Genomic DNA, 12,834 nt, shown 5'->3' with positions numbered 1-12,834 from the left:
CAGTCATGTAGAACTAAGTGCCAACCCCAGGATTTAAACTTAGTCCAGACTCCAAATCTAGTGCTTTTTTCCCAACACCATACATTTCTACTTATACTTGAAAGTCTGAATACAGTGATTTTTGGAACTCTTGAGTAGATTATTTCCCTTAAGCTTTGTTGCCTTCGATGATCAAATACTTCTTTGGTCTAAATATTCAGTATATTGCTGTGTGAAATATCTTTAAGTGGTATCATCCATTAGCCCAAAAGAGCACACCTGTGAGTCTTGAGGGCTTTATAGCTCTGAGTGGACCAAGTTGTACTGGATTCTAGTATTAAGACACCTTCTTTCCAGCAGTATGTGGTTTGAAATCTTTAGGTGACTTTTTCTTTCTGCCTTCTTTTTAGAACTTAGAAACCTATTTTTCGACTTTACTTATCTTGTGTATATTGTAAGTGCCATAGTGGTCTTTGTAAAATACATCATTTGGGTGGATACAGATGGATAATTGAAACAAAGAGCATTATTGTTCAATAAAGCTTTTACTGCCCTCTTCATGCCAACGCTGTTCTCCTGTCCATTGACCCCAAGAGTCCATTTCCCTACCTGCCATAGACATCAATTGTTAATATCTCTCTTCCTTAGACCATCAGTGAGCTTTAGTCTTCTTCAGCCAGAGACCACTCTACTATAATATACTTGTCATGGTTTTCTTAGTAGATGATAGGCTCTTTACTAGGAGAAATTGTGTGTTTTTCTTCTCTCTATTCTCCATGGTAACTGATGAAGTGATTTGGAAATTATAAATACTCCACAAGAATGTGAAAGATGCATGGGTATGGCTTCTTTGTTTTAAGGACTAGAGGAAGTACAAAGGATTCAGAGTATTCGTAGTTCACTTTTGTGAATATGGGAGTCTGTTTGTCTGTTCCTTTGCCTGTGCTTGTATCTGTCAGTTCTCTCTAAAACACATTTGGATTTTATTTATTTTGCAAAATTCCTAGAGGCAATGAATGAGCAGATAATTTAAATGCTAGATGGATACAAAGCTGAGAAGCTTGAATGTTTAAATTTCCCTCAGGAAGAAAATAGTAATTCATATAGCACTCTCTTGATATGTAAATAGCATGTGCACTAAAGATCTTTCTAAAAGTCATGATATTCTTCCAGGAGTTTTAGATTGACACCAAGTACCATTGTGTCACGTGAATTACTAACTCAGTCTTTACCATGCACTTTCACAGATGGGAGACCTTTAACTCTGAAGGACATATGGGAAGGAGTTCATGAGTGCTATAAGACGCGACTGCTACAGGGACCATGGGATACTATTACACAACAGGTTGGAGAGCATTGTCATTTTATTGTATGCATTTTATTGTATTCTTTCCCTCTGCTCATCTTTTCTTCTAGTTCCCTCTCCCCAACTCTTTTCCCTGTTTCACTCCTCTATATCCTTACATATTTTACCTCACAGACAGTTTCCTTAAAAACACCTCCCAGACTCAATCTTGGTTTAGCCTCCCTATTATAAGCTCTCATAGTGCCCTGTATTTTTTCTTTAGAATATGTATTCCAATTTTAATTACATATTAGAATGATGTTTAAATTGATATCTATTTATTCCACCATACAGATACTCTTTCACTTATAGTGGGGATACATCCTGATAAACCCATCGTAAGTTAAAAATATCTTAAGTAGAAAATACATTTAATACACCTAACCTACTGAATATCATAGCTTAGGCTAGCCTACCTTAAATGTGCTCAGGACACTTACATTAGCCTACAGCTGGACAAAATCATCTAACACAAAGCCTTTTTTATAATAAAATGTTGAATAGCTCCATGCGATTTATTAGATACTTTATTGAAAGTGAAAAACAGAATGGTTGTATGGTATCAAGATATGGTTTCTCTTGAAGGTGTATCACTTTTACATCATTATAAAGTATCAAAATTGTTAAGTTGACCCATCCTAAGTCTGGGATTGCCTATACTGTGAGCTCTCACATAGGCAGACCGTGTCTCTTTTATTCTTCATTGTACATGCAGCACTAGCACGGTACTTATCATGTAGTAAATGCTCAATAAAAATGTATTAAGCAAATGAAAATAGAAACTAAGTTGGCTTATATACTAAGAAGATTAGGCTTATGTAATCTATACTGTTTTACAATTTTACTCATGGATGCATTTGCAAAAAAGAAGAGCTTTTGATTAATGTGTTTGCAATAGTGATTTGAAAAAGTAGAGAAAATAGATCTGCGAAAGTAGATTTGCAAAAGTAGGGAAAATAGATCTGTCAATCAAATAAGTCATTATTACTGCCTTGCTAAAATCAGCAGTTATTTTGAAATTTAAAGATGCTCATCACCTTGCAACCAATCATGATCTCCTTAAATATAATTTTTACTTATATCAAAAATCCATTTTTTTCCAAGCTCCTGTTAAGCTTAATGAAAGCTTCCTTTAAAAATGACTTTATCAGTTATTAGAATTTTTATGCCCTCTTATGTGTTTGATCATAATGACAGTTTACCTCTCAATCTACATAATAATCCTCAGCATCTCATAAGTAGTTCTTTAATAATGACCATTTTCTAGGTTTTAATTGAGGATAAAACTAGCTTTAAGTATTTGTATATTTCACACTGCCCCCCTCAAATTAATCTTTTCTCTTCCCACTATCACCCTCCTAAATCAAGCCCTCTGATGTCATGTGGAACAATTAGTAAAGGTTCTTATCTGTGGTCTTCTGCTCCTTTCCTCTCTGCCTCTTACCTGTAGTCACATCTTTTTAACCACTGCTGCACTTATCTTACGTGTGCTCAAACCTGCAGTAGTTCTCTGAGGGCCTATGGGATGTGTTCTAAATGCTTTGCCTGGGCGTCAGAGGTTGCCACTCCCTGGCTCCAACCTGCTCTTCTAAGTTTATCTTCCGCTCCTCCACTCTACACAGCTCATGCCAGACATGGTTATTCATCTCTCTATACTCCTCTTGTGTAATTTGTTCTTGGAATTTTTTCTAGATGTGATGCTTTCCCTCATTTTTCTGTATGCATGACCTGTTACTACCTGTGCTCTCATACTTTCCCTTCTCTGAAACCACCTCAACTCACAAAAATGGCCCCTCTGAAATCCAAGTCTGTAGACCAGGCAATTGTGGTTGCTATGAAGAAGGGTAATGTGAAATATAAGCAAACCAACCCTAAAGATTTGGCAAGAACATTTTATTTTATGCAAACTATTTTAGATTAACCTTTAAGTATGTCAAGCTGAGTGCTAAGAGTTCCAACTTCGAGTATCTTGTCAATGGCCACAAACTGTACAAAAATTTATATTGTAGAGTCCTTATCCACAGGACCCAGAAACTGTTTGGTTGTAAGAGTCAAGAACGATGGCAAAAGATACAGGAAAAGAGTATTCAAAAATATATGTGTATTTAACTTTACACCCGTTTATCAACTCTTTCTCCATTCCATTTTATTCTTGAATCCAATTCTTATCATTTTCATTTTCTGTCTCTAGCAGAAAATTAATCTCCTCAATGTAGCACCTATATATAGCACCATTTCTAGTGATCTGTGATATTTTATATTTTAATTCTGTGTGTCTCCATTCTGACCCATGACATAAGAACAAGATTTTGATACAATATTGCCGTAGATTTCTTTCCATTGATAGAACTCTTAACATTGTTAAACTCACCACTGAACCATCTGTATATAGATTGTTTTTAATAGAATTGACTAATGTCTTTCATTTTATAGTTATTTGACTGTCACACAGATAGCCTATTAGTGTACCATCTTTTTCCTCCCTATCATAGTATGGTATTACAGATCAAATCATATCACAACAAGCATTACTATTTCTAACACCAAGGCTGGGGCTGACTTAATAGAAGGGCTATTTGATAAAACCACACTACAACACAATTATAAAACTTAGGTGATCCTTTGGAATTTGTCTTATTGGGATTTGATCTGTGAACAGATATCCTACTTTTAATAACAATATTTATTTAAGCTTTAGAATTGCTCATCATGGTGCATGACAAGGCATTAAAGACCAAATAAGGGAAACTCATTTGTAGCCATTGAACTACTTGGCACTTGAAAAGCATCATGAATATTTCCTTTGGAAATCTTGGCTTTTAATCCTGGATTGATAAATAGATTGGTATTTATATCTTCTTCTTTGCTTGAGATCTTTGGGAGAATAGGTCTTCATTTTTTAGTACCACATATGAAGAAAAATCAAGGTATCCTCAGTGAGATGGAGGGGGAGAAGATGAGACAGCACTAGGGAAGAATGAGCTGATAGAATATTGGTGATGTTGAATAGTAGATACCATTTTGCAAAATTATACTAAGGAATCATTAGCTTGCAGACTGAACATGGTAATAATATGCTGTCCTCCAGAGTGGCTTAAAAACAAAGGCAGCCTTTGCATAATATAAAATGCATTTCACTTCATTTTCAGGCCTGATTGTACTCATATAGTTTGTTGCTCTTCATTTTTAGTAATCACACTTCTGTTCTTTCAGCATTTGTCTTGATGATAAGGACCTATTCATGTCAGACATAAACTCTCTCTTTTGAAGACAAGCCACTCATAAATCTCATACATTTGATTATGGTGATTACTTACCTGCTTTTGTCCAATGTTACAGACTACCTATTATATCAACCCTGTAGCCTAATAAAAAAACTTCTGAAAGAAAGTTAACAGATACTTGGGTTGGATCTGCCTTAATTGTTACAGTAAGTGTTTCAATAATAATCACTGGAAGGTGTGGGCTCTATGTTTTAAGCAAAGAATTCCTGTGATCTTGGCATGGCCTAAAGTCACAAGATAAAAAAAGTGTATCTTCAATTATACTTGAAGATATGTGTGTTTATGTGCAGGGTTATATAGTGGTCAGATAAGTAATTTTTTCTTACTGGATTCTTTTTTTGAACTTTATGTTATGGAAAATGTTAAACATATAAAAATAGAGATAATTGTATGATGCACTTATTAGCTGATGAAGAGGTTATTTTTTTCCATATCTTATCCATTTAGGAACTTTTTTGAAGCAATTCCTAGCATCATTTTATTCATCCCTACATGTGTAAGTACTTTAAAAGATAAGGGTTCTACTTGAATGTTTATATCAGTTTTATTTATAATAGCTCAAAATGGAAAAAAAAAAGACCCAGGTGTCTTCAATGGGTAGATGATTAAACAGAAAGTAGCATACCATTACCATGGAATACTAGTCAGCAATAAAAAGGAACCAACTATTGATACACTCAGCAACCTGGATGAATCTTCAGAGAATTATGCTGAGTGCAAAGAGGCAATTCCAGAAGTTGCAGAGTGTGTGATTCCATTTCTAGAACTTCTAGAACATTTTTGAAATGACAAAATCATGGACTGAAGAACAGATTTGTGGTTGCCAGGTGATAGGGAGTGTGAATGGGAGGGAAATGGGTGTGTCTATTAAAGGCAACATGAGAGAACCTTATGGCAGTGGAAATGTTATGGATCTTCACTCAATCAGTGTCAGTATCTTGTTTGTGATACTGTACTATAGTCTTGCAAGATGTTACCATTGGGAAAAACTTGATAAAGGATATGTGATATCCTTTGGTAACATTTATTTTTATTTTTATTTTTAAAGTAGAGATGGCGGTCTCACTATGTTGCCCCAGCAGATCTTGAACTCCTGGCCTCAAGTAATCCTCCTGTCTTGGTCTTTCAAAATGATGGGATTACAGGCATTTAATCACTGCACCTGACCTCTTAATATAATTTCTTAGAACTAAATGTGAATCTATAATTATCTCAAAATATTTAATTAAAAAAGGTAAGGACTCAAAAAAACATAACCATAATTCTGTTATCACAAATAGAATTATTAATAATTTAATATCATTAAATAAGCAATCAATGTTTAAATTTCCCAAGTTCAATTTTTTTTTTAGTTTGTTTATATCAGGATGCAAAATAAGATTTACACATTAAAATAGTTAACATCTCTTAAGACCTTGGGAATGATAGATTCTCATTCCTCCATCTCTTTTTTTCCTGGTAATTTTTCGTTGAAGAAACACGTTGCTTGTTCTGTAGTTTTTGCAGTCTTGGTTTTTTTTTTTTTTTTTTTATTGTATTTCTATGGTATTTAGTACATTCCTCCTTGTATTTTTTATAAACTGGTAGATCTTGAGGCTTGATCAAATTCAGGCTTGATTTTTTGGCAATACTTCATGGTTGTTTCTGAGTATGCCATCAGGAAGCACATTATGTCTGGTTATCACTCTTTTTTGTGATGTTAGCAGCCATTGATGATTATTGCCTAGACCCATTAATTCATTAGTGGTGGCAAGATGGTGTTCTAATTCTGTCATTCATTATTTATTAGTGGACTTCTTCTATAATGACAGAGTTTCTCTCTCCATCTTAGTTATCTGAGGTATGCTTTGATTAGGAAAGGCAGGATAAATGCTTGATTCTTTCCCTTTGTGAGCTAGCTTTCAAGATAATGAGTTGGTTCTCTAGTATCCTCCAAAGGTAATTGAGAACTTTAAAAAATATGTTTTTATGGACTCATAGATATAAATGTTTTATATTTGTCAGTTCATTGTAGTGGTTGTCTTTATTGATGTTCAGTTTACCTCATCTTTAGCCAGTGGAAGTCTAGCCAAAGACATTGGCTCCTGAGTTGTTTTGATACAACCCATCTGACTTTGATGGCTTCCTTGTTTAGTGGTATGACAAGTGGTTGCACATACATGATTTATAATTCCTGTCCAAACTTGTTGGAGTCAGCCAAGGAGAACTGGTTCCTTTGGGAAGTGGTAGTGCCTTTACCTGGGTGTTGGAGCCAGAGAGAGTAGATTTGACTCTGTATGCCACCACTTACTAGCTGCATGCTCTTGGTTAAATTACAAAGATCCTGTGTTTTAGTTTGGTTTTCCATTAGAGATAACAGTAGCATCTACACAGAGTTGATGGGAAGACTAAATGAATCAATATATGTAAAATACTTTGAACATTACCTAGCACATAATATGTAGTAAATATATGATGTAATTATTATAATCATAATCATTATTGTTTCCAGGTAAACATAGTTATTTCAGTGATTTTCTCAGCCATTGAAGATTAAACTGTGCCATGTTTAGGAACCCCCTTTCCATCCTGGAGTTGATACTAAACTTCTGCACCCTAACCAAATATATTTACCCCAGGGGCTCTGTTTCAGCTCTGTGCTGCCTCTTTCTCCTCTGTCTCACCTTTGCTGTCTCTCTCATCAAACCTTTGCTTTCTAGGACCACATCCTGACTTTTGTGGGCCTTAGACACAGTTATCTTCACAAACTCCTTTCTCCATAAAAAGGTATTAAAAATTATATTTTATAGCTGCATTATTAGAGAGATGACTGTATTCATACTATATATTAAAATACTTTCTTTGACCTGTAAGTTTATTGTTTTATGTTTTTAAAAAGCAATTAAAATATTTTCATGGATTCCTCCTAAAGGTATTTGTAGACCCCAGGCACTGTGCCTACTCTGTCTAATGAATAAGTCGGCCCTGCTACACCTCACTCTTTGCTGCTGCTGCAATAGGATGGCAGAAACATCAGGAGGCTGTCTCCAGTCCTGCTATGCTCAGAAAGGTCTGGCTGCCACTCCTGTTTTACAGCTGCCTAAATATAATGATGATGATGGAAGGGACTTTTCTTCATGAAACTTACCACGTGCTAAAACCATATCCTCTCTATTCTTTTTTTTTTTTTTTTTTTTTTTTGGGACGGAGTTTCGCTCTTGTTACCCAGGCTGGAGTGCAATGGCGCGATCTCGGCTCACCGCAACCTCCGCCTCCCGGGTTCAGGCAATTCTCCTGCCTCAGCCTCCTGAGTAGCTGGGATTACAGGCACGCGCCACCATGCCCAGCTAATTTTTTGTATTTTTAGTAGAGACGGGGTTTCACCGTGTTGACCAGGATGGTCTCGATCTCTTGACCTCATGATCCACCCGCCTCGGCCTCCCAAAGTGCTGGGATTACAGGCTTGAGCCACCGCGCCTGGCCTCATATCCTCTCTATTCTTAAATTTCCAAACCTCAAGAGATTCTATTGTGTTGTGTCATTTTATACACATATTTATATGCACACACATGAGCACATGCACATATACATGCCCCTCTTGGGAAATGGCCTTTTCAAAATTGCCTTCTCTCCAAGCCCCTGCTTTACTTCCCAGCTCTGAGGGGAGAGAGTTGTAGATGGAACTCAATCTGTATCTTGTCTCCTTTTAAATATATTCTTTCTAACACTTGAACTGTGTGCTTAAATTTGGAAACCAAGACTTTGGAGGTTCTTTATTTTCTGATCCCATATGTCTGGAGAAGGAAAGTACAAGTGAATGAATAGGGTTGGATGGATCAAAGTCAGAAGAAACTTGTTGAATATTTTTCCTCTTTTGATTCTACCATGCAGGTATTTAATACTATGTAAGAGTCAGGTTAAATGTTTGTACGGAATGGAATTGGAGGAGCCTGTGCAGTACACATTTTGCATATCCCAAATACTACTGAATTCCTTTTGAAGAATTTGGCATGCCTAAAACATGTAAAAACATGATAAATAATTTCAGTGGGTTTCATTACCTTTCCATGATAAATTTCTCAGGGTAAAAAAGAAAGAAAAATACAGCAAAAAAACCCATAACTCCTTAGGTACCTTTTGGTGAATAGATCACTTTTGACTCTCAGTGATGCAGGAAGTCACTGGTTAAGGATTCTTAAATGATGAAGCTTGATATGTTGCCTGGTGATTTATAATGATGGCTGATAAACTGAAGATTTAATTGTGCTTCCTCTAGTAATAATCTTAAGTGCTCAAGTGAAGTTCCAGTGATTGGCTTTCCTCTGAACTCAGTCTCCCTGGAGTCTTTAGGCATCTCTTTTACACAACATCCGATAACTGACTTTTAACTGTTTCTATTTTAAATAATACAAATCAATTAAAACACACAGCTGCTTAACAAAACTTCTCAGTGTTGGTATAGGTCTCGGTGGGTATTTCCTGATGGCTCATAATGACATCAATTTAGTGCACCTGGTAGGATCTGTGTGAACTGGAAGTGGTTTAATTCTTAAATGATGAGAAAATTAAGAAGCCTTTATGGATTGCTGCTGCTTCTTCAGAATCACTGCCAGCTTCTTTGCAGGCTTCTTTCATGGTGGAACATTATTTAAATGAGACTACAGATATGATGTGATTATTTTCTCTGTAATTTTCTGCTAATTTATTGAATCTGAGTTTCTAGGTATTGAATCTTAGCTGTGGGTATTAATAAGTCATTTAGGATGTAGGTTTATGGCAGCACAGTAAATGTATCTACCTTGCAGGCTTTTTGTAGAAATCTTCCTATGTTTTAGCAGTATTCAGTGATTCTGCCACACTTTATTGTCTTAGGAGTGTGAAATATACTCTCTTTGTTGTATCCTTACTTTGGTATCTTAGAGTAATAATAACAATGCTGTTTGTCTCTGTCTATACTAGTAATTATTTTTAGATTGTCAGTCTGTGCATGCATTGTGACTTTTTTTTTTCTTTTTCTTTTTTTTAAATTTTTTTTTCCATTTATTTTATTGCATTTTAGGTTTTGGTGTACATGTGAAGAACATGCAAGGTTGTTGCATAGGTACACACGTGGCAGTGTGATTTGCTGCCTTCCTCCCCATCACCTACATCTGGCATCTCTCCCCTTGCTATCTCTCCCCAGCTCCCCACCCCCCACCATCCCTCCCCTATTTCCCCCCAACTGACCCCAGTGTGTAGTGCTCCCCTCCCTGTGTCCATGTGTTCTCATTGTTCAACACCCACCTATGAGTGAGAACATGCGGTGTTTGATCTTCTGCTCTTCTGTCAGTTTGCTGAGAATGATGGTTTCCAGGTTCTTCCATGTCCCTACAAAGGACACAAACTCATCGTTTTTGATGGCTGCATAATATTCCATGGTGTATATGTGCCACATTTTCCCTGTCCAGTCTATCATCGATGGGCATTTGGGTTGGTTCCAGGTCTTTGCTATTGTAAACTGTGCTGCAATGAACATTCGTGTGCACGTGTCCTTATAGTAGAATGATTTATAATCCTTTGGATGCATTGTGACTTTTAATGTTTATTAAATGTTGATGCTATGGGTACCATACATTGTCAGGGTACTTTCTGTATTTTTTTTTTTTCTTTCAGAGAGAGTCTTGCTCTGCCACCCAGGCTGTAGTGCAGTGACGTGATTTCCGCCCACTGCAACTCTGGCCTCCCAGGTTCAAGTGACTTGTGCCTCAGCTTCCCAAGTAGCTGGGATTATAGTCATGTGTTATCATGCATGTATTTTTAGTAGAGAAAAGGTTTTGCCAAATTAGCCTGGCTGGTTTTGAATTCTTGACCTCAAGTGACTCACCCACCTTGGCCTCCCAAAGTGCTGGGATTACAGGCATGAGCCACTGTGCCCAGCCCATATTCGTTTTTTTAAGTCCATTTAGAAATTTTTACTGTCATTCATGCTCCATTGTGCTTTTCCTGTTTTTTTTTTGTTTGTTCCTTAGACTTTCCCTACATTAAGAAGTATATGAAGAGTGGCCAGGCACTGTTGCTCACACCTGCAATTGCAGCTACTCAGGAGGCCAAGGTGGGATTGCTTGAGCCTAGGAGTTTGAGGCCAGCCTGGGTAACATAGCAAGACCCCATGTCTTAAAAACAAATTCTTATTTGGGTGTAACTGATTTTTACCAGAAGTGTCCAGAAATCTCACCTTAAAAAAAGGCATATGGGTCAGGCGTGGCAGCTCACACGTATAATCCCAGCACTTTGGGAGAGCAGATCACTTGAGGTCAGTACCAAACTGGCCAATATGGGGAAACCCTGTCTCTACTAAAAATATAATAATTAGCCAGGTGTGATGGTGGGTGTCTGTAATCCCAGCTACTTGGGAAGCTGAGGCAGGAGAATTGCTGGAACCCCTGGGAGACAGAGGTTGCAGTGAGCAGAGATTGCACCACTCCACTCCAGCCTGACGACAAAAGAAAAGAAAAGAAACAGGCATAGGAAACTTTGTTCTCACTGTCATTCACTAAGTAATTTATTTTTCTTTTCTTTTCTTTTTTTTTTTTTTTTGAGATGGAGTTTCACTCTTGTTGCCCAGGCTGGAGTGCAGTGATGTGATCTCGGCTCACTGCAACCTCCCTCTCTCAGTTCAAGCATTCTCCTTCCTCAACCTTTCAAGTAGCTGAGATTACAGGTGCACACCACCTTGGTCGGCTAATTTTTGTATTTTTAGTAGAGACGGGGTTTCACCACATTGGTCAGGCTGGTCTTGAACTCCTGATCTCAGGTGATCCACCCGCCTTGGCCTCCCGAAGTGCTGGGATTACGGGCATGAGCCATCACGCCTGGCCAGGAACTTATTTTTCTTAAATTTTTTTTGGGCTTACTCCTTGGAGTGTTTGTGGAAAGTCTTAAATGCTTTATTAAATGCTATTTAGGCATTGGTATAACAGTGCTTTCTTATCCAGCTTTTACTTTCTAAAATACTAACCGCTCATTAAGTGTTTAAATGAAAGGGGAGTAGATTTATTATTTGACTCCCATTTTATTAATTTCTAAGATGTTTTATCCTATTTTAATGGGAGTTTAAGATATATAGTTAAACAGAATATATTTCTTATTAACAACCAGGATGTTGGTATATTTGGATTTTACTTCTTTATGTTGAAGTTTATTTCACTACATAGTAAAAACAAGAGGCTGGTTAATGTTCTTTGTTATATGTACAACTGGTTGAACAGAATATTGCTTAGTTCTTTACCATCAAAGTTATACTTTTGACTCAGTATATGCTTTGGATTATACAAAGGCCTTATTTAAAGAATCTTCCAGCATTTCATTGATCCTTGGAAGTGCTGTTTCTTAAAAAGGAATAGCTTATTAATATAAAAATAAAATATCTAAAATATTGAATAATTTTTATATGATTCATCTTAGCACATTTCATTTTGATAATTACTTACCATCAATTTATAATTTTTAATAAACATCTTAGTCCCCAAACTTCAAGCTTGAGGAATATTTATATTCTTATTTCCAGTTTTTGCGAAAGAGATTTATGGTGGGTAGGCAGTCAAGCAGCAGCTTGGGGCAGGTGGAGAAGGCTGAGTGCTGGGTGCTGGGGGCTGGGGCTGGGGGCTCGGGGTGGGGACCAGAGGCAGGCACAGGACCTGGAGGGGATATGGAACACAGGCTCTGCAGCTACATTTACCCAGATATGTTTTGAGTCCTTAGTAAGGAGTATATGCCACCTCAGAAATATGCTATTTGTTTTATTTTTTGTACAATAGTTGCTGTATACACATAATTCCACCATGCAGTTATTGCACATTATTTTCTTTCCACTTTCTACTCCCTTCAGCTTCTCTTACTTGTCATTTTCCCTGGTTCTCTCCCGTGTCAGCTGCAAAATTCTCCCTATTACATTTGCAGTCTGTATTTTTAGGTTAAAAAGTTGGTCAATAAATAGAGATAATACCAAAGTATATAAAGCATTTGTGCCAGTTACATTTTTTTGTATGCTAATGTTATTTTTTTCAGCATATTAATGCAGTGGTCCTTCCCCTCTGTCCAATCTGAATTCCAAAACTATTTCAAGTGGTTTGTATACATACATTCTAATATGCTAATAATACATACATACACTATAACCATCAAAGCAAGTGAATAATAACTAAATGATGGATGGGAAAAGACAGTTTTAATAGAAAACATAAGCTGAGGAAAGATTTTGAGCTTTCT

General features: G+C 36.7%; 1 protein-coding gene across 6 annotated transcripts in view; it reads left to right on the top strand.

Annotated features, from left to right (window-relative positions):
• The window catches only part of ATG10 (autophagy related 10), a 286,553-nt gene that overhangs the window by 206,429 nt on the left and 67,290 nt on the right, over positions 1-12,834 (top strand). For all 6 annotated transcript variants that reach the window (XM_032276892.1, XM_032276865.1, XM_032276888.1 and 3 more), the window contains one exon: positions 1,227-1,324. In XM_032276892.1, the coding sequence (XP_032132783.1) occupies positions 1,227-1,324 (98 nt within the window). The remainder of the gene's footprint in view (positions 1-1,226; positions 1,325-12,834) is intronic.

This window comes from Sapajus apella, unplaced genomic scaffold, assembly GCF_009761245.1.
Source record: "Sapajus apella isolate SASKATOON/1434 unplaced genomic scaffold, GSC_monkey_1.0 scaffold1, whole genome shotgun sequence".
Taxonomy (NCBI): domain Eukaryota; kingdom Metazoa; phylum Chordata; class Mammalia; order Primates; family Cebidae; genus Sapajus; species Sapajus apella.
The sequence above is the reverse complement of the archived record's forward strand: the minus strand, read 5'-3'. Positions and strand labels throughout refer to the sequence as shown.